The 27,859-nt window shown below is 49.1% G+C and overlaps 1 protein-coding gene across 2 annotated transcripts; it reads left to right on the top strand.

The window, feature by feature from the left end:
* Positions 1–506: 506 nt before the first annotated feature.
* On the top strand, positions 507–27,230 carry RBP1 (retinol binding protein 1). Of its 2 annotated transcripts, XM_061167704.1 has the most exons (4): positions 524–767; positions 1,248–1,426; positions 24,526–24,627; positions 26,988–27,230. In XM_061167704.1, exons 1-4 carry the CDS (start codon positions 695–697, stop codon positions 27,039–27,041), a joined length of 408 nt encoding a protein of 135 aa, XP_061023687.1. In that variant the 5' UTR covers positions 524–694; the 3' UTR covers positions 27,042–27,230. The 2 variants fall into 2 exon arrangements, with proteins under 2 accessions (XP_061023688.1, XP_061023687.1); XM_061167705.1 differs by lacking the exons at positions 24,526–24,627; positions 26,988–27,230 and adding an exon at positions 15,600–17,212 and having other exon boundaries at positions 507–767.
* Positions 27,231–27,859: the final 629 nt, after the last annotated feature.

Genomic DNA, 27,859 nt, shown 5'->3' with positions numbered 1-27,859 from the left:
AAACCCATGGACAGAGGAGCCTGGCCGGCTACAGTCCATGGGGTCGCAAACAAGCGGATTTCAAACGTCACTCAGCACCAGAACCACCCAGAGGGCCTCTTTTAGCCTTACTTACTTCAAGCAACATCAACCTTGTTTTTATTGGGGTTGGGGCGAGGGAGGTGGGAGAGCCTCATTTTTCTTTCCAGGAGTTGAACTGCCCAGCCTTCCGGATCCTGGACCCCCACAGGCCGAGCCACCCGCGGAGATTTAAGACAAAAGCCTGTGAAAGGTACCGTTCCCTAGTTACTCCAGCCAGCCCCGAGACTGTTTCCCAATCCTCAAGTGGCCGCTGAATGTGAAAAGTTCAAGGCGCCTGAAGGAATCCCGCAGGAACCTAAGAGTTTGGAATTATCTAAGTACCCTTCACCCTCACCCCATCTCCCTTTTCCCTCTCAGGGAAACGAACTGAAGGTTTGAGTAACCTGGCCCTCCGACCTCCCCGCCCCCGCCCCACTGAGAGGGGCGGAGCGACCGATACGACGGATCCTCCCGCCGGCTTTGTGCGCGCTTGCAATCCAGCTGTCGCCGCCCCAAGAGCCCCCTGCCGCCGGAGGAGGCACATTTCCGGGCCGCCCACCACCCAGATCGCACTGCCTGCCCAGATCTGCTCCGGCCCGTTCGGTCGCCGTCGGGCCCCAGTCGTCCCTCCGAAATGCCGGTCGACTTCACCGGGTACTGGAAGATGCTGACCAACGAGAATTTCGAGGAGTACCTGCGGGCGCTGGGTAAGCGCTGCCCGCCGCGCTGTGTCCGGGCGCCCGGCCGGACGTCTGAGGGTGGGATCCCAGCGCCGTCCCGAGCCAGCCGGCCATCTGCCTGCCTCGTCAGGCCTTGCCGCCGCCCCGTGCACCCGGCCGCGGACCGGGCGTCTCCAGGAGCCAGAGACCTGCGAATTGCCGAACGGGGGTTGTTAGGGTTCATGGTGGTCAGTGTCTGATATTTGGCTCTCAACGTGGAGGATTTCATTAGAAAAGCTGGGCTTGATTGGTTAGTTTTTGTTTTCAAAGGTTTAGCATAGGGCAGAAAACTTTGTTGTGGGAAAGAAAGAAAAGGACAGCCCAGCTGCACGCAGAGGTCGTGCTAATCGAGCAAGGAACTCCAGTGGTTTTCTTGGGGTGGGGGAAGCAGGCTCGTAGGGCCCCACTACTTTGGCAGCAGTTCTCCAAATGTTTTCAGCCAGCTCTCTACCCTGGCACTCCCTGCAGATGTCAATGTGGCCTTGCGCAAAATCGCCAACTTGCTGAAGCCAGACAAAGAGATCGTGCAGGAAGGCGACCACATGATCATCCGCACGCTGAGCACTTTTAGGAACTACATCATGGACTTCCAGGTTGGGAAGGAGTTTGAGGAGGATCTGACGGGCATAGACGACCGCAAGTGCATGGTGAGGCTTTGCGTTTACCTGGGCATCTCCTTCCCAGGGTTCCTGACCCCCAGGGGTCTGGGTGATCCCAGAGGGGAGCAAGGGCCCTTGTGTTCTGAGGGGCAGAGATGTTCCACTCCCAGCCCCCAAGGTAGGCAGCACCTGACTCATCAAGTTCCCCTTACATCCTAACCAGACAGTAACAGGAAAGCTGTGGTTTGTTGAATCTCTACCATGTCCTGGCTTTGAGCCAATGCTTTCTTTATATGCTTGACTTCATCCAATCTTCACAACCCTTGAGGGAGGTCTGAGGACACCCATTTTACAGATGAGGAAGCAGTCTCAAAGAGATGTGCCTGGAGTAGCACAGCGAGGGCAGGGCTGGGCAGGAATTCCAGGCAAATCTGTTGACTCTATCTGTACCGTAGGCTAGGGGAGGAAGGAGAGAAGAGAGGAAAGCAAGACCAAACATAAGCAACCTTTTTCAAGTGTAAACTTTCTACATGGCAGATCATGAAGTCCACTCTAGGGAGCAGGGGGCACTGTGATCTCTGCCTTCTGACCTGTCCCTCCTCATCCCCAAACTGGGGTTTGGCTCCCGGCCAGTGCCTTCCCTGTCTTCCACTGCTTCCAGGCGGCTGGCTGCCTTTGAACCCCGCAGCCAGCACCTACTCAATGGGTCAATGCCCCTGCAGCCCAGGCCGGAAGGAGCAGCAGTGGAGGAGGGGAGTAAGCCACCCGTCAACAAGGGTGGGAAGTTGGTGACCTGGAGACCCCAATTAGCGCCACCACGCTGCCTCCGGAAGGTCAGCTTTGGGCCTCCATCAACATTCTGGGGGTCGCTGGGAGGTCAGGGTGCTGTCTGCCTCGCTCTCACAGTCATGGGTCCAGACCTAGGGGCCTGCCTTGCTTACTGATGAGATTCTCCTCATTCTTCTTCCCTATCCCCTCCCACCATTCACTGAGGGGCTGCTCCATGCCCTGCACTTTGCCAGCTGTTTTACTCCACAGTGAAGGAGGGATTACTAATCCCATATTTCTCAATGACTGAGGCTCCCGGGCGAAGAGATTGAAGAAGTGGGACTTTGAGGCCCAGACTCCTGCTCTGGGATAAGCTCCTCTGTAGGTAGCCTTTGCGGAACCTGGTGCCGGGGCTTTGGTTGACTGTGGTTGAAGGAGTGCCAGTGTCTGGGGATAAAGAGCCCCAGGCCAGGATGACTCACCCTTCCTGACTTGTTGATTCATCTGAAGGGGATCAGGAGTCAGTGATTACACTCAGAATTGTGGCGGAAGAGGGGGTGGCTGGCAAGGCGGATCCTCAGAGAGGCCACTGGTGGGAGAAAACACTGTGGTTGTAGTGAAATGTCAGGTCATGCTTCTAACGCCCAAGGCCTCTTAATCCTCAGAGAGGCTCACAGTGGGAAAGGAGACTTTCAGTCAGAGTCTGCCTTGATAAAGTGGGGGCCCTGCCTCTCGGACCACTGCCCAAGGTCTGGTCCCTGGCTCATTGCCTGGAACCGAAGGTGAGAACAGTCCTTGTCCCCAGCCTACTCTTGAGGTACTTACAAGGCACAGCAAGCATCTCTGTTTATTTTGGGTCCCTGCCACTTCTGGAATGTGCTGGCTTATACTTGCTTGGCTAATTACCTTTGCGCTTTCATTCCCACTCTTATCCATTAATGCATGAAGCTTTTATTGATCACCTGGTAATACTAGTTAATACAAGCAGACCTCGGAGAGACTGCAGGTCCAGCCCCAGATCTCCACAATAAAATGAACATCGAAATAAAGTGAGTCATACAAAGTTTTCCTTTTCCCAGTGCATATAAAACTTTTGGCTATACTAGACTGTGGTTTATTAAATGTGCAATTATATTATGTGTAAACAGCAGTGTATACACCTTAACTGAAATGCTCACCATCATCTGAGCCTTGGGCAAGTTGTAAGTTGTAATCTTTTTGCAATATAGTACTGTCAAAGATTACTGCTCACAGATCACCATAACAAATAGTGAGAAAGTGTGAAATACTGGGAGAATTACCAAAATGTGACACAGAAACCAAATGTGAGCAAATGCTGTTGGAAAAATGGCATCAATAGACTTGTCTGATGCAAATTTGCCGTGCACCTTCAATCTAAAAAGCGCAGTATCATCAGGGACTCCCCGAGTAGTCCAGTGATTAAGACCCTGCACTTCCAATGCAGGGGGTGCAGATTCAATCCTTTGTTGGGGAACTAAGATCCTACATGCCCAGCAGCATGGCCAAAACAAACCCACAATATTTTCAAAGTGCAATAAAACAGGGTATGCCTGTACTCATCGAGTGCTGAAGTACTGTTCCAGTTTTATATTAACTCACTGAATTTTCACAACACTGATTTTAACCCCGTTTTACAGACGAGAAAACCAAGGCAAGATTTCTTGTTGTGTGACCTTGGTGGATTAAGTAAATGGCAAAGGGTTTGCATGTGGTCTGACCCAGTGGAACATGTCACAATCTCTGATATCCAGGAACTCACAGTCTTTGTGGCAGAGACAGATGCACACAGAGTCAGAACACAGTGTGACCAGTGGTGATAAAGGGAAGCACCAGAAGAAGGGATCCCAGAAGGAGTTCCGGAGGTGGTGATGTCACAACTTACTATAACAGGGTGGATGGGTGGGTGGGTAGGAGGGAGGGAGGGAGGGGTTTGGCCACCCTCTTTTCATAGCCATTAGCTCTGTGGTAGGTGAACAGATCAGGGAGCCCAGCAGCTGGGCAAACTCAGTGACAGTGGGTGAGGATCCACGGTCAGGTCTGCTGTCTTGGGATTCATGGAGGCCCCCTCCCAAGTAGACAGCAGGCACTTACCTTGCTGTTGCCTATGGAGAAGATGGACGGCCCTCTGCTCCGGCCTTCCTTTGGCCCCTGACTGCAGAGAAGTCCTTCTTCCCAGCTGTCCAGTTGGATTGGGCAGCCACAGGGAAGAGCCATGGCTAGGGGAGGGTGCAGGATAATACAGTGATAGCAACTATCTAGCCTGGTGCTTGTGAATGGAGGGGAGCTGCCTGCAAGAGGCCACATGGCCCAGGCCAGGGCCCCCGGGGGTCCTGAGCAAGGTGGTTGCCAAAGATAATGTCCTTTCTGCTCCCCGTGCTCTGCACCCAGCAGCAGGAGCTGTGGCTGGAGGAAACCAGTTCTCAGCTTCAGTTGGCCTCATTCTAACACGTTCTTCCCAACACATTATGAGTAGCTCATTTCTCACCTGTGGTGTTCATTCCTCTCTTGGTCCTACAAGCATTTCGTTGGTGTTTATCTTTGCAGCCCTTGTGTTACTGATACGAATCACGCGGGAGTCCTGCCTCCCTGGAGCTCAGTGTAATGAAGGCAACAGACCAAAGCAGCCAATCATACTGAGATGGTGTGCTGATGGAGAGGGGCAGGCAGAGAAGGACCCCAGGTCTGGGAGGTCAGGAGCTGTTCCTGCAGAAAGTGGAGTCTCAGCAGCGGCTTGAAGGATAGGCAGGAAGTGGGCAGACAACAGAAAGGGGATGAGAGCAAAGCCAAGGTCAAGAGAATAGCTCTTGTTATCGTTGCTGTTCAGTCACTCGGTTGTGTCCGACTCTTTGCGACCCCATAGATTGCAGCCCACCAGGCTTCCCTGTCCTTCACCACCTCCCAGAGCTTGCTCAAACTCATGTCCATTGAGTCGGTGATGCCATCCAACCATCTCATCCTCTGTCGTTCCCTTCTGCTTTCAATCTTTCCCAGCATCAGGGTCTTTTTCAATGAGTCAGATCTTCGCATCAGATGGCCAGAGTATTGGAGATTCAGCTTCAGCATCAGTCCTTCCAATGAATATTCAGGGTTGATTTCTTTTAGGGTCAATCCTAAAAGATTTGGTTTGATCTCCTTGCAGTCTAAGGGAGTCTCAAGTGTCTTCTCCAACAGCACTTGGTACTTGCTATTTCAAACCTGTCCCACATCAAACCTGGGCTCAGCCTGGGAGCACAAAGGCACCCAGGCCAGTGGAGGGGCCAGACACATCCTCAGGCCTTTACCACCCAGTGCAGTGGTGGAAGCACGGTGGGCGGAATACAGGGCTGGTGGGGCGAAGGGCAGGCAGTGGTCAAGGAGGGCTCCCTGGAGCTGTGGGAAGCCTTGAAGGACAAGTAAGAATTAGGGTGAATGTGAAAAGCATTTCAGGCAAAGGGAACCAGAGGTCACAGAAAGCCCAGAGGTCAGAGAAGGCCTGGCTGGGAAGGGTTTTATCAGGGAAAGAGGTGCAGTCAGCAAAGACTTCACGTGGCCAGAGTGTAGGGTGTGGCTGGGGAAGAGGGAAGTGCTGGGGCCCAGTAGGGGGCCTGGAAGTGACCAGATAGGCGCCAGAGAGCCTGGGAGAGGTGTGGTCAGGCTGCCATCCTCCCCAAAGGGCCCAGAGAGCTCTGCTCCTGCCTCTTTCCCTGGGAACCTTATCTGTCTTCTAGAACAGCCGCCAGAGGATGAAATCCGGCCTGCAGATGTGTTTTGTTTGGCTTGCACTATGTTTGACAAATTTCAGAGCCAATTGCCAGTGATTGCCAAAGACTGTTATGTCACAGAAAAATCCATATTCCTGGCTGTTCATACCCCAACAGAATCAAGACTGCTGAAAAGGCTGGGTGCCCTTTTACTCCTGTGCCATGTAGATCCCCGGGACGTGGTCGCAGTTGCTCCCAGTTGATGGGACCTTTTCCACTTTACCCCAGCCCTCGCCCACCCCATTACCTGAAGTCCAGGATCAAAGAGTCATATATCATTGTTTGCCTTCTGCATTCCTTAGAGCAGTGGTTTCCAGAGCTGAGATCAGCAGCAGCAGCAGTGTGTGAAGACTTGTTAGAAAAACAGATTTTCCAGCCAGACCCCAGGCCTCCCAGATCAGGAACTTTGGGAGTGAGGCCAACAATCTGGGCTTCAATAAGCCACCAAGTGGTTCTGGTGCAACTAAACCTTGAGAACCACCACTTTGGAGAAAAGAAACCTCTCTGTAAGTGTGTCTCTAGAAAAAGTGGAAAACACTCAGTGATATTTTTTAGGCCCAGTGTAGAGGGCCGCAAGCCACCAGATGGCTTAGCCCATTCCTGGACCCCTCTGGACATGACAGCCACGTCCAGAACCACCTGAAATGGTTCTGCAGTCTTGCCCCAGGCTGACGGGTGGAGGCACTTAGATCTATGGAGCCCAGGATCACTCAGCTCACATTTCCAGTCAGTTCTGTTCAGATCTTTACATGACCACAAGCAGTCAGTGCTGTCATCTTGGTGGAAATGTGTCAAGCCTGGGTACAGCTTTTCTCTACTGCCTCCTGCATGCCTTTATCCATTAAAATGAAATTGCAGGCCCAGTTTGAAACCAGTATTATTTATTGAATCTAGCAGATGGAGGCTTTGGCAGAGTGGGGGGACCTGCCAAAAGGGAGGTGCTCCTTCACTTCAAATACTGTTCCCCACACCCGGGCCAAGGAGCCCCTCAGCGCAAAGAACGATCCAACTCCTGATTCCAGCTCCCCTGGCATGAGCTGCTTTTGTGGGGAGAAGACGAGCCTCGGCCAGGGTCCCAGCCAGGAACCTGGCTCTGCGTGCTGGTGGCAGAAGGGTCATTTGTCATCCCACCGTGGACCCTGGGGAAATGGCAGCTTTGTTCACTCAGGAGTGGGCTCCTCCTCCCAGGCTGAGGCCTTGCCTCCAGCTCCAGCTCCAGCCTTGAACTCGGGATGACCCCTTCCACAGAGCCTGCCTTCCACTTCCAGCCTTCTGTTGCTGCTGTCTGTTTTTATTGTAAAAGGAAGAAAATAATTCAAACAGCACAGGAGACAGTGGACTGAAAAGGAAAGGCCCCTTCCTTACTCAGCCTTGTTCCCACTCCCCAGAGGTAATCACTGGTACTGTTTCTGGCTGGTCTGTTCCAAAATCTTCCTCAAATATAGAAGACAGCAGCTCTGTAGCTATTGAGTAGGTAATTGGTCAATTGTTAGTGAACTAAGTCGTGACTCTTGAAACCCCATGGACTATAGTCCGCCAGGCTCCTCTGTTCATGGGATTTTCCAGGCAAGAATACTGGAATGGGTTTCCATTTCCTTCTCCAGGGGATCTTTCCGACCCAGGAATCAAATCCACATCTCCTGCATTAGCAGGCAGATTCTTTACCACTGAGCCCCCCGGGAAGCCCCCCCAAATTGGTCAGTGTTTCTACTGAAAGGCAGAAAAGACAGAGAAACAGAGAGAGAGAGAGAAGGAGGGAGGGAAAGAAGGAGAAAAAGAAAGGAAGAAAGAAGGGAGGGAAGAAAGGATCTACTTCTTTGCACATTGTTATTTGCACATGATATTTCTTCAGCATCTTTCTGTATCAGCACTTACATGTTTCATTTCCTTCCCTCCTTGACTTACTTTCATCCATCCATTCATGCATCTAAGTATCTACCAAACCTCTGTAAACAGTGTGGCTTAAACTCTTTTGCTAGCTTTCTGATCCTATTCTTGATTCATTAAAGAAATTTCTTTGATTATTATTTTAAAAAAACAAAAACACGATATCAATGGCAGAATTCACTCCCTGGGCTGCAGAGCTGAGAATGCCACTGGGTTTGAGAGCTTTCTGAGAGCCGCCCCTCCCCAGATCAGGGCCCCAGCATTTGGCTGGGTCCTTTCCAGGAAGGAAACACGGAGTGTCTTTCATGTCTTAGCTGAAGTTCTTCGACCTTTGAAATGAGTGTCAGCAGCATGCTTTTGAGGATTACAAAAAGGAGAATTAAAGCAACCCAAATAAAATTCACAAAGTAGCTTTCAAGAATCACACTTGTTTGTTAGGTTTGGGGTTTTGTTGGGAACAAAGGAAAATAACATGTGCTAAATCCTTACCAAGTGCCATGCCTGCCTCTGATGATTTTAGCACTTTTTTCTCTTTTTGTCCCCACAACAAATGCTGTTCAGTAAGTATCATTATGCCCACTTTACAGATGGAAATCTGAGGCTCCCGGTGAGGAATCTTTTTTAGCCCAAAGTCATTCAGTCAGCTGGTGGCAGAGGAAGGATTCTGACTTTCTGTTTACAACATTCTACATTACGAAATCTTTCATGGAGCTCTGCTAAGGACCAGCACCTCAATTCCTTATTGTGACCCTCGTCACAACCTGGATGAAAGTGGTGAGACGGCTTGGAGGTATGGAGAAAGGAGTGCTTGTATTAGGGTCAGACATCTGGTTTTGAATCCTCTCATCCTCCCCTCTTACTTAGTTAATAAAGTGACCTTAAGTGACTGAACACACTGCCTCTGTTTTCGCATCTGCTAAATGGGCACTGTGATTGCCACTCCACCTGGCTCACAGCACATTCTGAGGACTAGGGCGATAGCACAGGAAACAGGGCCTTGTGAAGCCACTATACTATGTCCAACAAGCAGGGGGAAATCCCTCTGAGACCCAGGACTACAGGCAGCGTTCTTGTGATGGCCACATGTTTACTGGAGGATTATAACTGTTTGTTTTTCTGATCGACATTGCTCTGCTACCCACCCAAAGAAGCACCTTCTTTTTGGTGGGAATGACCTCTACTTACCTGTGGGTTCTGGTGAAGCTGCAAATCCCAGTACATCATCTCTCCTGGGTTGAGCACCTTAAACCAGGGCCATGACAGTGTCCTGTGGCCTGTCCCGTGATTGTGTGTGTGACTGGGCCAGTCATTTGTTTCCTGCCACCTTCCATGGCTGCAGGAGATATCGAACAGAAGGAAAAAATAAAATGAGGCCAGTAGATAAGATGAAATAATTGAGGAAGAGAGAGGAAGAGAGAAACCGCAACACTGGAGGGCTGCCGGAACTCCTGATACAACACCATTCCGAGACTTTTCACGTCCTTGAACCAGCAAGTATGTTCCCTTTCTTTTTCCCCTGAAGTGTTTTGCAGTTTTCCTGTTACTTGAATCTAAAAACATCTTGTGACATAGAGTCCTACAGATCATAGATTAAGAACCACGTATGAGTTACAGCAGTAGTTCTCAAACTTAAACTCGCTCCACATCCAGATTTTCTGATTCAGAAAGTCTGGAGTAGAAACCAAGAGCTTTTCTAACAAATTCCTGACTGATGCTGATGCTGTGGGTTCAAAGACCATGCTTATGATAACTACTAAGAAAGAGAAATGAGGAAGTGGGCTGGCCCATGCCCAGGTTCTGATGATGTTCTTTTCATGGTTCAGTGTGCTGGAGTTAAGGGTGGCTGTTTTGGGGGACTAAATGAAAGTGGAGAGATGCACTCGAGTCCATGTGGATGCCTGGAGACACCAAACTTGCAGCAGCCCATGATGGTTTGTGACTCAGGGTCTGAGTAAGTGATACCAACAGTGTGTGCAGCTGGACAAATGCAGGATACAACAGAGCAACTGGGAGTCTTGGCTTTGAGATGGACCTGGGTTTGAATCCTGGGTCCACCCTCCAGCTGTGTTTCCTTTGGGAACATACTCTTAACTCTTTGGACCTCAGTGTCCTCATTTGTAAGCAGGAGCCAAAAATATTATTAGTACCACTGATAGGATTGTTGTGAAAACTATGTGGTCATGAATTATCTCAAATTTCTATTGCTGTGTAACAAACCACTCCAAAACTTAGTGCTCCAAGACTCCAAAACAATAACAGTTCTTTATTTTCTTCATGCATCTGCAATTTGTTCAGGGCTCAAAAAGGGAGGCTCGTCCCTGCTGTGTGCCACGTCTGTGAAGCATTGGAGGGCCCACTTTCCAGATGGCTCACTCATACTCACTCTCTACTAGCTCCTTGAGCTTCCTCACAATATGCAACTGGGTTCCAAGAAAAAGGGGGCCAAGAGAATAAAGGAGAAGTATATGACGTTCTTATAATCTACGTAGCCTCTGAAGTCATATAGAAAGAATTTTGCCATACTCTCTTGGTTCAGGCAGTCCCAAAGGCCCACCCATCTTCCCAAGGAAGGGAACATGGACTCCACATCACAGTGCAGATGTGGCAAGGTTCTAAAAGAGCATGTCAGGTGGAAGATACTTTACAAAATTCAATGTGCTATATGCAAGCTAAGCGGTTACCACAGTGTTGGTGTATGGTGAGTACACAGTGGGAGTTGGAATATTATTCTCTGACTAAAGCTTGGAGGTCTGTCAGGGCTGGGCTCTTGTCTCTGACTAATCTCAAGCAGCAGCTGAACCCACAAGGACTCTGAGGGGGTGGGAGAGGGTGTCTGGTGCCTGGAGATGGGTCTCTGCAGGCAGAGCGGGAGCTCCACCTCCCTGGCCGACCACCCAAAGCAGGCCCGGCATGAGAGGCTGGTGTGTGGGTTGAAGAGGAGAAGGACAGCCTCAGAGTGTGGGGAGTGGTCCAGGGCTTCACCCTCAGCCCTGTTGTACCCACCTCCAAAAGTCCCAGACAGACAAGTCTAAACACTGTGTCTACACACAGCTGAAACTGCCTGTGCATGTGCCCTCAGCGTGGGAGCCTCCTTTTTGCTGGTTTACCACCTCAGTCACTCAGGATTTCTAGGCCCTCGCCGGTGAACCCAGACTCCTATCTGCACAGGACCTGGAACTAGGAAACCCCCTCCAGGCACCCAGAGGCTGTAGACATGACTCCCCTTTCTCCACGGAAGTCTGCCCAGAAGTCAACATTGGTAGACATCTCAACTGGGCTCAGGGATTTATTCCTATATGACTTGGAGTTGACTAGAAGTGCCTCTGACAGCAGAGACTGTGCCTGGTTCACAGAAGCTTCCTCCCTGGGAAGCATTTTTGTAGCTGTCTGTGTTGTATAAATGGAGTTGTGCTAGAGCGTCACACACACACACACACACATTAACACATACCACCCCTTGTCCTCAAAGAGGAACCCCGGGTCCCCTCACGCCACCTGAATTTCTACCTTGAGAGCACATTTATTTTGGTTAAGTATCTAAAGACTCTCTACTTGTTTCCTTTAGTGTGCAAATAGCTTAGATTCCTTCTTCCCTCCCTTTCTTTCTTGACCTGAGGGTCCAAGGACAGCATAGGAATAGTCTAGGGGAAAACTGTGTAAAACAAGACGAGTGTGAAGAACATGAAGTCAGGGCTGAAGGAGAACCCAGCCTGCAAAATCGGTCTTTGCCAGCCTTACAGTAGAACCGGCTCTGCACTCAGAAAATGAGTGGGGGGAAAAAATCCCATCTGATAATGTGCAATGAGTCAGAAAAATTATCTTATTCTTTGACTCAGAGATCCCACTTATGGGATTACATTCCAGGAAAATAATTCAGAAGATAGGCTATATCCATTATTATTTGTACAAAGGAATTTGTAGAAGCTGGGCAGTAATAATCCTCAACAGCCCATAGAATCAAAGCCACCCTCTGAGGGCTGTGTACGGCAGGCTCCGCCCTAGTGTCTGATGTATAATGTGTTACATATTCAGTCCTCCAACAATCCTAGAGCTGAGAGGTACTCTTCCTTTTAACAGACAGGGACCTGTGATCCTGCCAGGGTCACACTCCTGGTTAACCATAGTCCAGGATTCAACTTCAGACCTCTGACTCCCAACTTTGTGTGGTTTACACAACAGGCCGCCTCCTGCTATTGTCCCTAAACGCCTGGGACCGCAGGCATTTAGAGTGACTGTGGGCTTTTAATTCCATAGACCACTGTGTAGCCATGAAAGTGATTGCTGTGAAGATAAATGAAAAATGTTTATGGACAACCCATCCACAAGTTCCATAGATTCTGTTTCTTAATCTCTCTCTCCCCTTTCCCCATCATCTGAGTATCTCTTGCCTGTAATAATAATAACAGTTAACATCTCTTACACTTAGCATGTGCCAGGCTCAGGACTTTCCATGGAGGATTTCATTTAATGACTCCAGTATCTTCACACTGATCTCCCTTCTGCCATCTTTCACATTCTTAAAAGGGAAACGGGCATTTCCCTGGCAGTCCAGTGATTAAGACTCTGCACTTCCAATGCAGGGTGAAAGGGTTCAGTCCCTGGTCAGGAAACTAAGATCTCACATGCTGCGTGGAATGGGCAGAAAAAATTTTAAAAAATAAAAAGAGAACTGGATCATGTGTCTACTCCCCAGCTCAAAATCCAAAGACTCTCCCCAGGGCTAATGGGCAAAATCCAGACAGCATTCAGGACCTCAGAACATGGCAGCGCTTGCCTATCCAGCCCCACACCCGCCTCACACCTTTCACTTAGCCCCATCCCACCATTTGCACATACCATCCTCTTTTGCACCTCTTTGCACTCTTCCCTGGGGTAAGTGCCCTGCTTCCTCTCCCTGGGAGGATACTTACTCATGCTCAGGACCAGCCCAGGTTTAACTGCCCCATAGACCTCACCCTGACTCCCCATCCCCCTTCATCCTCCCCGTTACCTCCTCGTCCCTCTCCGCAGGTGCTGCCCCAGGGCACCTGTGATGCTCAGTGCATTTGAGATGCTAAGCAGTGGGACCCACACCTTTATATCTCCAGTGCCTGGCACAGTTAGCTCCAGTGTGTTTATGAAATGAGCATATAAGTAGTGGAACCTCAAACAGTATAGGTGGTCCTCACTGACCATATCTACGAGATCTACTTGGCATTAAAAACTAGCTAATGTGTCTTTGAATCCTCACAATTCTATGATAAAGATGCCAAAATTCTTCCTAGATTGAGGGAAATATTATTAAGAAATGAATAGACATCATTTGACTGAGATCAGGGAGCTAGCTGGTGGAGCCAGGATTTAGATCCAGGCTGTCTAACTTCAGGTTGTTACCAGAGAAAGACGGAGGGCTCTGAATTAGTTTCTCTGTGAGACTTTTGCAGTCTCAAATGCTTTTTCTCCCAGGGAAGCTGTGATGTCCTGGAATGGGACTGGTAGGGGAGGTGAGAGGCTTGGCTTTCATCTCATTCTCCCTGACAGTGGAGGCTGCCCTGCTGGCCAAGATCTGCAGCTTCCAGGCTGAGGGTAGCTGTTCTTGGCCCTCCTCTAAACTCTTGCTTGTCCACAGTCCATTTCCCTTGAAGGCAGGGCCGGGCAGTCCGACTACAGCATAATCAGTTCAGTTCATCTTTGGAGTCCCATCTCTGCCGCTTAACAAATTGGGTGTCATTTAGCAAGTTACTTCACCTTCCTATGCCTTCACTTGTCTGTGAAATGGGAATAATTATCAAGTAAGGGGTATCTGCTTCACAATGAAGATTAGATGCAGGAAAGCCTGCAGTCAACTGCTCCATCAGTAGGAGCGGTTATCAGTAACTCTCTCACTTTGTAAATTGTGTCCTCTGGGAGACAAATTCTGCAGGTGGTATTGTGTGAAGAGACACCTAGCCACTTAGAGAAGAGCTAGCAGGTTACATGTGCAGAGCTAGGATACAGGGGCACCTGCCTCTTTATACCCACTGAGAACAGGGGCATGGAGGGCAAGGCCGAGAGCTAAGAAGAGTCCAGCTCTAAAACAGGTCCTTCCAAACCCTTGTTTCATTTCCTCCTGATGGCTCTGTTCTGTGGCAGGACTCATTAGCCCCCTTTTGCAGATGAAGAGTTCAAAAGGTAAATGGCTGCGGTCAACCAGCTAGAAAGAGGTGGAGATGGATTGGAATCCAGACTAGCCTCTGTCCAAGGCTGTCATTGGGTCCCTCACCAGTGCCCAGCTAGGTCAGGCAAGTTGCTGTCTGATGGCTAGACTAGCCTCACACACAGTCTGCCCGGTTCAATGGCAATAGCATCCATGGCAGCAAGATGTTCCTGTGGAGCAATGGGCAGGCTGTGGGCTCAGAGGCAGGGAGAAGTGGATGGAAACTGTGACTCCTGCTCGTTCTGGCTGTGTAGCCCTGGGCATGGCCCTAAGCACTCCAGGCCTCAGAAACTCAGAGCCCATGTTGTTCCAATGGCTAACCTGTTTCTGTGAGGCTAATCTATGGAAATGGACTTCCCTGGTGACTCAGATGGTAAAGCATCTGCCTACAATGCGGGAGACCCGGGTTCAATCCATGGGTCGGGAAGATCCCCTGGAGAAGGAAATGGCAACCCACTCCAGTATTCTTTCCTGAAAAATCCCATGGACTGACGATCCTGGTAGGCTACAGTCCATAGGGTCGCAAAGAGTCGGACACAACTAAGCGACTTCACTCACTCACTCAATCTATGGAAAAACAAACAGCCACATTGCCTAGGATGAAAAAGTGAAAGTGTTAGTGACTCAATCGTGTCTAACTCATTGCAACCCCATGAACTGTAGCCTGCCAGGTTCCTCTGTCCATGGAATTCTTCAGGCAAGAGTACTGGAGTGGGTAGACATTCCCTTCTCTAGGAGATCTTCCTGACCCAGGGATCAAACCCAGGTCTTCTGCATTGCAGGCAGATTCTTTACCATCTGAGCCGCCAGGGAAGCCCCTTCCCAAGCTAGGACAGCTTGTCTGTAAAAAAAAAAAAAAGGGGGGGGGGAGGGGTGTTCATTGCCTGAAAATTTGCAAGAGTACCCCTAGAATGTTTTCCACCATTTTATTTATACTGTTGAGTCAACAAACAATACTGTGCGTTTTCTCTGCTCTAGATGCTAAGGTGGGGGCTGGTGTCCTGCAGTGGATAAAAGTATCATAGACTCAAAGGAATTCTTCATCAAGACATCCTGACCTGCTTGCCTTCCCTGGTTACTGAGCTATCATCTCTTATCTTCCAGGAATTGTTTGTTTCTGTTTGCTTTGAAAGATAAACAAAAAAATAGAGGCCAGAAGTTCCCATGGAAGAGATGAGGCCTCCCCCGAGCAGGCTCTGCCCTTCTGAGCCCCTCTGAGCACCTTCATGCAGGACGGCCCCTCCTTTACTCCACCCCAACTGCAGGTGGACTTGGAAATAGACCAATTCCTTGTACCTGACCAAGTAGTAAAGCCAGCTCTGCCTGCCAGATAGGCAAATATTTAGATTTTCCATTGTACCAGATTTGGCGGGTTGGAGCCACAAAGTTGTGAAGTGAGGAAAAAGAGATGCTGGTACATTCTAGGGTTGGAGCGCAGAGTTAGTCTCCCTGAGGGGTATCTTTTCAGAAGGGTCCAGCCAGGCAAAGCCCATTTGGAAGCCTCACTCACGCAGCCCCTGAGCTCCCTGCATCTGTATAGGCTATTCCCTCAGCCTGAAATTCCCTCATTCCTCTTTTCCAATTTCTGTTTCTTAACCTAACTCTTGATGTTTTTTGGTGTCGATTCCAGCATCACCTCCTCCAGGAAGCCTTCCCTGATGGACCTCTGTCTCCACTTCAGAGTCTGATGAGGTGCCCTCCCACTTCCACAGTCACCGTCACCTGCCTCTACCAGCACTTGCTGTTCTGCAGGAATTCTCTGTCTGTCTTCAATAGTCTGTGAGCTCTTTAGAGCAGAATCTTCACCTTCCATGCTTCTGTTTCTAGCATATGAGGCTGGTGTGCAACCTATCTTTGCTGAATGTTGTTCACTTACACAGAAAAGTGACAGTTGTTAGTCACTCAGTCATATCCAACTCTTTGCAACCCCATAGACTGTAACCCGCCAGGCTCCTCTGTCCATGGGATTCTCCAGGCAAGAACACTGGAGTGGATAGCCATTCTCTTCTCCAGGGGTTCTTCCCAACCCAGGAATCGAACCCCAGTCTCCTGCATTGCAGGCAGATTATTTATCATCTGCGCCACCAGGGAAGCTCTCGATTACACAGAGCTGTGATGCAAAACCTTATTGTTCATTCAAGAGTCAGCTTATATCAAGGAAATGCAGAGCCCAGTAGCCAAGAGCATAGGCTCTGAGGTCAAACCTCATCTCCCCACTTCATGACCGGGGGACCTTTTTTCAAAAGTTATCTATTTATTTTTGGCTTCATTAGGCCCTCTGGTGGCAGCGAGTGGGCTCTTTAGTTGTAGTGCCCTGACTTAGTTGCTCTAGGGCATGTGGGATCTTAGTTCCCTGACCAGAGATCAAACCCATGTCCCCTGTATTGGAAGGTGGACTCTTAACCACTAGGGAAGTCCCAATGGCTGAGTGACCGTAAAGCCTCAGTCTCCACATATGTAAATTGGGGAGAAGCATCACTGCCCCAGGAGGTTTAGGGAATCAAACTGATAAGTTAGTCACAAGTCATGCCTGACTCTTCGCAATCCCATGGACTGCAGCATGCCAGACTTCCCTGTCTCTCACCATCTCCCAAAGTTTGCCCAAGGTCAGGTCCATTGAGTCAGTGATGCCATCCAACCATCTCATCCTCTGTCACCATCTTCTCCTTCTGTCCTCAATCTTTCCCAGCATCAGGGTCTTTTCCAGTGAATCAGTTGTTCACATCATGTGGCCAAAGTGTTGATATGACCCACACTTTAATACCCTGCCCAGCATGCAGTGAGTATTCAGTACCTGATTTGGGGGTGATGATGATGATGGCAATAATGACAGGATGCTGTTCCACCAGGAAGTACCCAGCAAACAGTACATAGGTGGCATTGGTGCTAGTTAGATGTCTGCCTTCCCTCCAGGCTGAGCTGCTTCATGGCAGAGCTTGGGTCCAGTCCAGACTTTGGGCCATCCTCAGTACTGAGCCCCTGGAATGACTGAGCCCTGTTCCATAGGAACCCCACAACTTTCTCCAGCCTCACTCCCTCTTCCCCAGAAACTTGGCCTCACAGGACCTTGAGCTCTCTGATGGTTTGTTGTTTTAAAATTAATCCCGGGTACTTTCTGGAATTTTTAACGACTTTTTAAAATGACTTGTCAAGATTTAACATTTTATTGTTTTGTCTTAAGATTCACGTTATCATTTGCTCTTGGCTTCTTCATGGTATTAAAATCACATTTGTCCATGCCCATGAAGGCCTGCTGTGGCTTTACGGGTCTGTAGCTGTTGCTTCTAACAGCTTTTATGTACCTAATTACTTGTTCGTGTTTTAAGGTCTTATTAATCTAGTTTTAACCTGCTTTAAGAATGAATCGGCTTTTCCCCTGAATGTGCTAATTTTAGGTCATTGCCAGCCCCCTGGTAATGGATCAGAAGATCACCCAGGCTGGCCTTCCAGGCAGGGGAGCTCGTGGAGTCATCCAGAAAGAAATGGGTTCAAGTGATGGCTCAACCCCTAACCCTGAGATGGCTTGGGCGGGTTACTTAACAAGCCTAATTTTGATCAGCCGTAAAGCTTGAACTGTAAAGCTCCCAGCACCGTACCCAGCACTTGGCAGATTCTCATTTACCTTCCCTGTCCTTCCCACCCTCCCACTTCCATATTTAACAGTATTAGAGTCTTAAAAACCTCCTCCTTGTCCCAGAAACCCTCATAAGGTGAAGCACCAAACTCCAGGAGGAATGGCCAATTTGTATCTTTTATCCTTTCACATCACGTATAGAAAGTGTCTAGTCACTGTCTGGATTTTCAATTTTCCCCTTAAATTTAAAGAGCACAGGCTTTGGAGGGCTCTGGCCTTTGCAGGCAGAACCAGTCATGGACACGACCTCCCTTCTTAGGATTTGGCTGTGGAACCACAGAGGCAATTGGGTCCAGCCCTAGGCCTCCGAGCAGAGGCCTCCCAGAGCTGGGAGGGCGAGTGCAGAAGGACCACTGATCCATCATCCCCCTGTTTGTGGGAGTGGATGTTTGGGGCTCTAAGGATCGTTACAAATTCTTGGCCGCTAAGTTGAATTTCACTCTCTGTGGTTCATGCCAGGTCACTGGGTCCATTTAGTGGGAATGGTCTGTCACTCCCAGTACAGGTCACTCAGACGAAGTGAGGGGCCTCAAGGCGCCCTTGGAACCAGCTTCCTCAGCCTGCTTGTGGGAGCTGACTTTTCTATGTCACCTCCATGCCAGCTTGGGTTTCTAAGTGGTCAGGGGAACTGGATAATGTCTTTTGAAGTGGCAGTCCCCTGTCAGAGGACTGACTGTCTTCACTCATCTTTTGGTGCATGTGTTTCTGGGAAAGCTGCTGACAAGGCCAAAGTGTTGGGGGTTATTAGTTTTTAATAGAAAAGTTGGACCGGCTTTGCTTTATAACCAGCCGCCTTGGGCTGCGACTCATTTGCAGACTTCAGATGGCCTGTGAGAATTACTGTTAGGAGGGGAGCTGAAGGTGGCCATACGTTCCCCTTGTCCTTGACTTGTCTGGGCTTCAGCTCCAAGGTGGGGCCCCAGAGCCCATGGTGCGGGGCTGGGGTGGGGGAGGACACCACACTGTCTGTCTCCATGATCTGTACCATACCCACCTCAGGTCCCATTGGCACCTGCCTTCCTGTGCCTCTTAAAAAGCAGCAGGAACATCCTCTTGCCTAAAAGTGCCCCACTAGACCCTGATTACAGGATTAAGCCATGGTGAGTGTCCAAGCTGGGAAATTGAATTGAATGACCTCTTAAAGACCCTTTCGGATCTGCATTCACAGTGCAAGCTGAGCCTCATTCCAGACTTTGCCTGATGTGCCAAAGGTGGCTGCTCACCGCAGAGGGAGGTCACAGAAGAAGTCATTGGGTTCCGGGAAAGGTTGTTATCATAAGCTATGTTTTGTGTTATAAGAAAACAAGCGACCATTGTTTGTTACCCACCCATTTCCCAACATTCTTTCCTTCTGTCCTCTCATGTGTTTGTAGATGATCACCCTCCTCCCTGACTCCCCACCCCTTTTCTGTTCTTAGGACAAATCTGTTCCTCTGGGAAATGGCTGGTTTATTCCCACAGGATACAAAGCTTAAAAAAGAAAAATCCACATCCACCAAGTGTGAACAGGGAAGAGCAAAGTGGGAGAACTCAATCGCATTTTCAGAGCCACCATAGCTGTCAGTGGGGAGTCTCCAAATAGGTCTTCTACTTAAACAAAGACAAATTAAATTTTAGGGGAAGCAGATATCACAGGGCTCCCGGGTACCCGAGTCAGCAGGCAGCCCTGCAGGGTCTCTTCTTGGATCCAAGTCTTCTGGAAGGGAAGGCGCTTCTGAAACATTTAGCCATGATAACTAGCTTGTCCATCACTTCTCTAATCTCCAACTTTTAAAAGAAAGGCTTAAAAAAAAAAAAAGAAACAAGAAACAAATGCTTTAGTTATTGTTCAACTTTGACAAGCAAATCCCACTCTTGTCTAAGTTCTGAATGTCATGATCACTATTACCTAGGGCCCCATACACAGGTCCTATGCATTTTATGTACATTTTCTCTCATCCTCAGCATAAACTAGTAAAGTGGGTCTTGTCGTTATCCAAAGCCACATAACAAACGACCCCAAAATGTAATACGTTAAAACAACCACCATTTACTCTCATGGTTCTGTGGGTTGATTGGGTGTTCACAGCTTCATGTGACTGCATTCAGCTAAAGGCTCTGTCGAGGAATCTCAGTTCTCCTACGGTGATCACTTTTTCTCATCCTCTGGAGCTTATCATGCAGTCTTGTCATGCTTATCTCTCCAGCAGAAGAGCCTCAGTTCAGTTCAGTCACTCAGTCATGTCCGACTCTTTGCGACCCCATGGACTGCAGCAGGCCAGGCCTCCCTGTCCATCACCAACTCCCAGAGTTTACTCAAACTCATGTCCATTGAGTCGGTGATGCCATCCAACCATCTCATCCTCTGTTGTCCCCTTCTCCTCCCGCCCTCAATCTTTCCCAGCATCGGGGTCTTTTCCAGTGAGTCAGTTCTTCACATCAGGTGGCCAAAATATTGGAGCTTCAGCTTCAATATCAGTCCTTCCAAAGAACACCCAGGACTGATCTCCTTTAGGATGGACTGGTTGGATCTCCTTGCAGTCTAAGGGACTCTCTAGAGTCTTCTCCAACACCACAGTTGAAAAGCATCAATTCTTCTGCGCTCAGCTCTCTTTATAGTCCAACTCTCACATCCATACATAACCACTGGAAAAACCATAACCTTGACTAGACTGACCTTCATTGGCAAAGTGATGTCTCTGCTTTTTAATATGCTGTCTAGGTTGGTCATAACTTTTCTTCCAAGGAGCAAGCGTCTTTTAATTTCGTGGCTGCAGTCACCATCTCCTGTGATTTTGGAGCACAAGAAAATAAAGTCTGTCACTGTTTCCACTGTTTCCCCATCTATTTGCCATGAAGTGATGGGACTAGATGCCATGTGGAATGGCCTGTACTTCCTTAAAGCACAGCAGCTCCATCCCAAAGGGGAGGATCCTGAGACGATGAGCCCCCAGGGCTTCTGAAAGCACTGCTTGCATTGTGCTTCCTGCTGTCCCATTGGCCAAGGCGACTCACACCACCAAGGCCAGAATCAGTGTGGGAGGGGCTTCCCAAGGGTGTGAACATCATATGAGCCACTGGGGATCCTGATGGAACAGTCTGCCACAGAGGGTACTGTGAATCCCTCTTTTGTAGATGAGCGCCCTGAGGCTCAGAGAGGTTCCTCCTGTTGCCCAAGGTCATTCCCCACAGCTCGGGACAGAGGGTCCAGGTCTGTTGACTCCAGGGAATGTGTTATTTGCTGACAATATTGGGTCAACCTGATACAGCATTGGAGGGAGACAGATACCAGGAGCTGAGCTTCCCAGCCCCTTTAACCCAGAGGACAGCCCAGCAGGCTCCCTGGCCCCTTGGTGAGTGTTGCACCAGCAGACCAGAGCCATGAGGCTATGTGAGGGCAAAGGCAGCATCAGGAGGCATTGAAGGCATGCTCCAGGCCACGGTCCCAGTTACAGTCCAGCGCTATGACCCTGTCCACCTCCCCCTCCTTCAGCACTGGCCTGCTTGTCCTTAATGACTCTGTTTGGAAGGCCTTCCCACTTTAGAAAGCTAGTCACATTTCCTCAAGAATAAGGGCCCTCCTGCCTCGGTGCTTCCCCTGACGCCAGCGCCTACAACAGTGAGCTATAACCACCTGGCGTGTCACTCCCCTCCCTTCTCTGTGCTGGTCTCATAGGGGCATGGGTCTTCAGGACCCAACTCTGGCTCCCAGCACCCACACCCAGCAACGGTTGGGCTGAACTGAAGGATGTTCCTTCTGGGGGCTGCTCAGAGTCTTAGCATAATGCCCGTGTTTTCTCTGCAGTCCCTCAAAATTTACCAGACGTCTGCTGGGTGCCCTGCCTGGGCTGGGAAACAAGAGGGCACTGAGCCATGTAAGGCCCATGTTCCAGCCCAGGTTCTTTTCCTCATTAGCTGGGTAACACTGAGAACGTCACCTAACCTCTCTGAGCTCAGCCTCTCCTGTATCTTCAATACAGACGAGAACAGGTCTCTTTTCTGTCTAACTCACCCAGGGTCAAGAGTCAACAGGAATTCTAGGCTGAGAAAGTACCTCCTGTGGAAACTGACATAGCATTTGTGTGTTTGGGATCCTTCTCTCTGAGGATCTGATTTGTAGGGCTCTAACAAAGAGTTCTCTACACTCCAAGAACCTTCCACTCCCTGAATCCCCAGATCTATCATGAAGCCTGAAATTGTACCATCCATCATTCTTTTGATAAGGTATTTTTATTATCTATATCCAAATGGTCCCTATTAAAAGATGCCAAATGATCTGGAAAGGGTAACGTGTTAGCACCGGAGCAAAGCCTGCTTTACCATTAATGAACATCTCTTTCATGCTTGTTCTCTGACATTGATGTTGGAAGGGAAGCAGGTGTAAGTCTTCTGGAGATCAAAGTGGTGATGTTTATCAAAAGCCTTAAAAGTATGCCCACTTTTTCATGCAAGTTTTTTTGCCTCGGAATTTATTCTAACAAAACATTGTTCAAAACTGTATACACAGAAGTCTTATTTATAGTAGCACAGAATTATAAATAACCTAAATGTCCAAGAATAGGTAAAGGGCTAAATTATGGTGTGCATGTACAAGGAAATACTGCCAGGACTGCCTTCCATGGGCCTGTGATCAGGGCAGCTCTACAGGCTTCTGTCCCCAGAAGGGCCCCTCCCTTGGTTTAATACTTTGCTGTCACTGTCTTAAAATTCTTGCGTGCTTGCTAAGTAGCTTCAATTGTGTCCGACTCTTTGCAACCCCAGAACTGTAGCCTGCCAGGCTCCTCTGTCTATGGGATTCTGCAGGCAAGAATACTGGAATGGATTGCCATGCCTTCCTCCAGGGGATCTTCCCAACCCAGGGATCTTACGTCTCCCGCGTTGGCAGGCGGGTCCTTTACCATCCTTTATCATCCTTAATCATTTTTAAAAAAAGAGTCTGCATTTTCATTTTTTGCTGGCTGGGCCTTACAAATTATGTATCCATTTCCTAAATATGACATAACAATTAATGCTTATGGAGAATATTTATCAAAGTGGAAAATTGCTTCTATTAAATGAAGAAACAGGTACAAAACCATGAATGATGCAATCCTGAACTGGCGTATCTTATGTCTCCTACATTGGCAGGCAGGTTCTTTACCACTTTGGAAGCCCACTTTTTTTAAAACAAAAACATTATACTTAGAGATCCTGGCAGGTTACAGTCCATGGGGTCGCAAAGAGTGGAACACAACTGAGCGACTAACATACATACATATGTTCAACTTTCATACATAGAGAAAAAAAGACTGGACAGAAATGCACCAAAATGCTAGAGTAATTATCTCTGAAGAAGCAAGATTACAATATTCTTTTTATTACTGTGATCTTTTTTGAGCATTTCTTGCATTTTCTAGGATGGAGGTTATGAATATGCTCCTTGGCTCTAATGTTTCCAGTAGAGACAGAAGTGTATCTCTTGTAAGTGAGCATCATGGTTCTTTCTTGGCCTCTGGGTGCATCTGGAGCCCTCTGTATGCAGGGGATACTTCCGAATAAACGTGAAGAGCAGCTCAGTTGATGAGAAGGCCAAGTATTCTTAGAAGCTTCTTCAAGTTGATTTCAGTCCCCACCTCCCTTCACAGGCTGGGTGTGCACAAGGTGTTCAGCGAACGGTCATCCTGTCTGTGGCCTGAGGTCACTGGTAGCCTTTATCTTACACCCAGCTTCTCAGACGTTCACTTCATTCTGCTCTGACTTGGAGGTGGGACCTTCCCTCTGGCTTGGGGCTGGACATGTCCCCCGAGCGATCTCCGGACCAGGGAAATAAGCCGCTCCCACCCAAAGTCCTCCCATGCCCCTCCCGCTCTGGGCTCCCGACAGAAAGCAGCTTGATCCCTGGGCGGAGCTGGGGGCACACCGGCTCCACCTGTCCCCCTTGTGCCCGCCTCTCAGGGCAGACTTCATCCCAACAGTAGGGGGTGGTAGAGATCAGCAAACCCAGGTTGGAGACTGGGGATGGAATAGGAAGGGGGAGGTGGTCCTCCTGTAGGGAGTGCACCCCTCACTCCACACCCACTTCCCAGATTCCTCCTGCTCTCCTAAATCCTTTTCAGGAAATTGCTAACCGTCTTCTCAGCTGAGCAGGGCAGGAACACAAGAATCCTAGAAGCTTACCTCTGTGCAGCCAAGGTCTCTTGAGTTCATGGCCTCTGGCCGCCTCATATGACAAATGAGGACACTGGGGCTCAGAGAAGTGATGGACTTGCTCAGAGCCTCACAGTGAAGGGACGCATGGGGTTCTAACCTCTCCAGCGGGGAGGACAGAGCTCACATGGACCAGAGGTGGGTAGCTACAGATACAGGAGATGCCCACTGCACACAGGTCCCAGTCTAGACCATGGGCTTCTGGCTGTCTCCTGTCTAAATTCCAGCACTTCCAGCTCTGTATTTCTGGATAGGTCCATGTGCAAAGACTGGGCCTCCTCCTGCTGTCTGTCTGGCCATCAGCATGCCCAATACCTGTGGTGGCACAGGAGGCTCAGGGAAGATGTGAAAGCTCAAAGGTGGGGTAGGGTGGCGGCCTGACCGGAAGGGCAGACAAGTTGCTTCCTCCTCTTTCCCCACCGCGGTCCCCTGGAACCTGGAACCAAACACAGAACCCTCTTGAGAAGCTTCCTGAGCATGCTCCACATCCGTGCCTGCCCCAGCCCCATTCTTAGCCTTTGCACTGTCAGCCCCACCCCAGTGACTTTTTCTCTCCTAATTACCCATTTACATTTATGAAAGTTTTTGTAAATTTTAAAACTGATTTGCATGTGATGGGCAAGGAGCACAAAGCGGTAGATTTCTCTAATGAAACTGACTTGAGCGCACCCTGGATTCTCAAGGTTGGGGCTGCCCCTACCCCAAAGCCCAGGGTCTGCTGGCTTCAGAATGACAACTATATTTTTTGGCCCGGCAGACCACGGTGAGCTGGGATGGGGACAAGCTCGAGTGTGTGCAGAAGGGCGAGAAGGAGGGACGTGGCTGGACCCAGTGGATTGAGGGTGACGAGCTGCACCTGGTAGGTTCTGGAGGTCGGGAAGGTGGGTGGGTAAGCCAGGCTGGACCCTGTCCTGGTCATGTTGGGGCCCGGGTGGACTTTGGAAGAATGCACCATGTCTGGGCCTTGGCTTTGCTCTGAAACTTCTCTTCCAAGGCCCTGGAGAAGATGCTTGAGTGATTTTAAAAACAGAGCAATGTGTTTAAGGTCGGGCTGACCCAACTGTCCAATCAGAGGGAGGTGAGGAGGTGCATCTGCTAACCATCAGATGTGGAACCAAGCCTTTTAGCATTCCATATCTCTTTCAATTGTCTCAGCAACCCTACGGGCCAGGTACTGTTATGTTTCTTATTTTGGAGAAGACATGGAGGCTCACATCCCAGTAACACAGCTAGAAGATGACAGAACTTACGTGTGCTCCCAAATGACACCCGTTTTCACCATGCCAAATTGTGACTAGCCAGAACCAGGGTGACTTCTCTAAGCTTCTCAAGACATGATCTTGTTACCCCAAAACTGGGTTCACCTCTTGGTGGGTATCAAACCCAAAGATACAACCAAGCCACAGATTGGGAGAAGGAAGGATTTATTACTTGGAGCAAGTAAGAAGAACACTGGGCATTTTTCTGAAAGCCATGTCTTCCCAAACAGCAAAATTGGGGAAGTTTTAAGCCAAGAGCTCATGCGTATTCATGAAGGGTCTTGAGCAGAGGAGAATTCAGCATTGAGATGGGGCAAAGGTCAACAGAGTCCAAGCTTTAATTGATTGAAGTCACAAGGGTCAGAAAATGTCCATCCTTCACCTGAGTGGGGGCTTTAGTTCCTTCAGAACCCAGAGACTGTCATGTGTATCCCTTGAGGAGGAACTCAGCCTCTGTTTTATCACAATTCTTTGACTGCTTTTCCTTGACTCCTGCATTTCTTCACTTGCCTTAAGATCATTATTTACTGAGACCTGTTCGAGGGTGGGCATTAGATCACAAAGTGGCTTCAGTCAAAAATGGTTTCTTTTATGTCCAAGGACCCCCCTGCCCTATCTGCTCACAGTCTCAACAGTCTAGGTCAGGAGAGAAGCCTTTCTTGGTTCAGGTGTGGGCCCTCCCAACCCTGTCCTCCAGCCTGGGACTGCTTGTTAAAGCCACGTCTACGCTATCATTATGGGGAAAAAGCACATCCACATCCAGAGTAGAGGCCTTAGCCCCTGGGGGTCTAAAGTACCACCTGCCCTCTGAGCAGAGACCTCACATCACTCCTGCTCCCTTGGAACTCTGTGTTCTTAGAAAGGAGCCACATACAGGTGACCAGAGTTCTAATCTGATTCACCAGGTACTTTCGGGAGGTGCTTTCTTTCCCTCAAGCTCATCTGGAAAACACCATCCTACCACAAAGGGCTTCTGCCGAGATCAGGGTCTGTAGGAGCTTCAGGACATGTGTGCACTAAGAAGAGGCACAAGGACATCATATTCAGAGGCAGCTTACAGCCTGGGCTGCAATGCCTGACCTTGAACCAGTTTCCTTCTTGAGCCTCCATTTCCCCAGCTACAGAGCAGTGAGGGTGGGTTATGTGATCTTCGTCAGCCCTTTCAGCTCAAAAGTTCCGTGACTTTTTGCCAGAGGTTACAAAGTAGGGGACACAGGCCTCTTTTATTTGGCCATCCATGGGCTTCATACTTTTTCAGCTAACAACTTAAAAATTAGGAGATGTTACATAAATATTCAAATTTCCAGCCTCCTACCAAAAAAAAAAAAAAAAAAAAAAAACCAACTTGGAAGGTGTAGAAACACTGTGCTATCATTCTTGCAGGCGACATTCAGTAGGGGCTACCCTGCTGCGTTTTAGTACTACCTGGGAGCTTTTAAAATAAAAATTCCAGGACTCCACCCACTGCAATGCTAATATAACTAGTCTAGCCTGGGACCCAGGCATTTTTCAAACTCCCCAGGTAACTCCAATGTGCTTGGAACCACCATGCCAGTTTGCAACCCTGGTCTCAGTGACCTGTTGAGCCCTTTGGGGGTTGAGCCTTGCTTCTGGCCCTGAATTCTTGCAAATCTGTGCACAGTCTCTGACCTGGGCTCAGGCCTGGTGTTCTTAAAGCCTTTTGGCTCCTTGAGGGTAGTAGGAGGAAGGAGGCATCTGAGGGTCCTGTTGGTCAGCTCTGAGCCACATCTGCCTCCACCCAGTTCTATCTAGAGGGCATAGCCAAGACTGATGTCCCCTGACACAGTTCATCTGACTCTCCAAGGAACTGTCTCATTCAGACCAACTCTTGAGGAAAAATAGCAGTCACGGATTATTTTCAGAGTTCCTGCTCCTGGACATGCTGAGCCCCAAGTGTGACCTTGCTTTGGCCAATAACAAGAATCTGTCTTTGTTTCAGGAGATGAGAGTGGAGGGTGTGGTCTGCAAGCAAGTATTCAAAAAGGTGAACTGAAGCTTGAGCAGATCTTGGTCTCTAGGAATGAGTGACATGATGGGGGCACCGGGGTCCCCCCCCCTTTCTGCACAGCATGGGACAGAGATGCCTGGCTACCCCCGCCTCTGTTAACAGAGTCTGTCTCTTGGTGTTGTCTCTTCCTTTTCTTCAAACGAAGCCATCCCAATAAAAGTGATTTCTGCTTGAGATGTGTGTTTTGAGGAAGCTTCAAAACCCCACTGTGCTCACATTTTCTCTGAAGGCTTCTGAAGCTGGCTTCTCTTAATGCCAACCCAGAGCAGAAGTGAAAAATTCAGCTACATGCCTGCAGGTTTAGTCCTGAGGTTAACCTATGTGGTCTCTCCCTGGGGCATAGGCTTGGGTTCGAGATGTGTGGCCTGACATTCAATTGTCTATGTGTCAAGTACCTACCATGTCACGTGTCCAGTGTGGGCCAAGGTGTGGTGAGTGCCACGGAAGAAGGCCAAGATGTCCTCTGCCTGGGAACTTATAGCCTTGTGAATGAGAACCAGCCAACAGTGACTTCGTGACTGCACTTACAATTGTACAGGAGACGCTCCAAAAATTATTCATAAATGAAATGGAGCTGGATAGGATTTTCAGCTCAAAGCTAGAATGAGGTGAACCTTAATGAAAGGCAGTTACCAATTGGGTTGGATTTCAGAGGTGTCATAAACACTCCTCACCACCCCAAAACCATCCCCACCTCATCTACGGGCTGATGCAAAGCCATCTTCTTCACTGTTACAGATGAGGCATAACTGCAGATCCCCCTGGGAGACAAAAAGCAGTCTCATGTTCTCACTAAAGTGTAA

The sequence above is a fragment of the Dama dama genome, chromosome 19 (genome assembly GCF_033118175.1).
Source record: "Dama dama isolate Ldn47 chromosome 19, ASM3311817v1, whole genome shotgun sequence".
Classification (NCBI taxonomy): Eukaryota; Metazoa; Chordata; class Mammalia; order Artiodactyla; family Cervidae; genus Dama; species Dama dama.
This window is presented reverse-complemented; position numbering and strand designations above follow the sequence as displayed.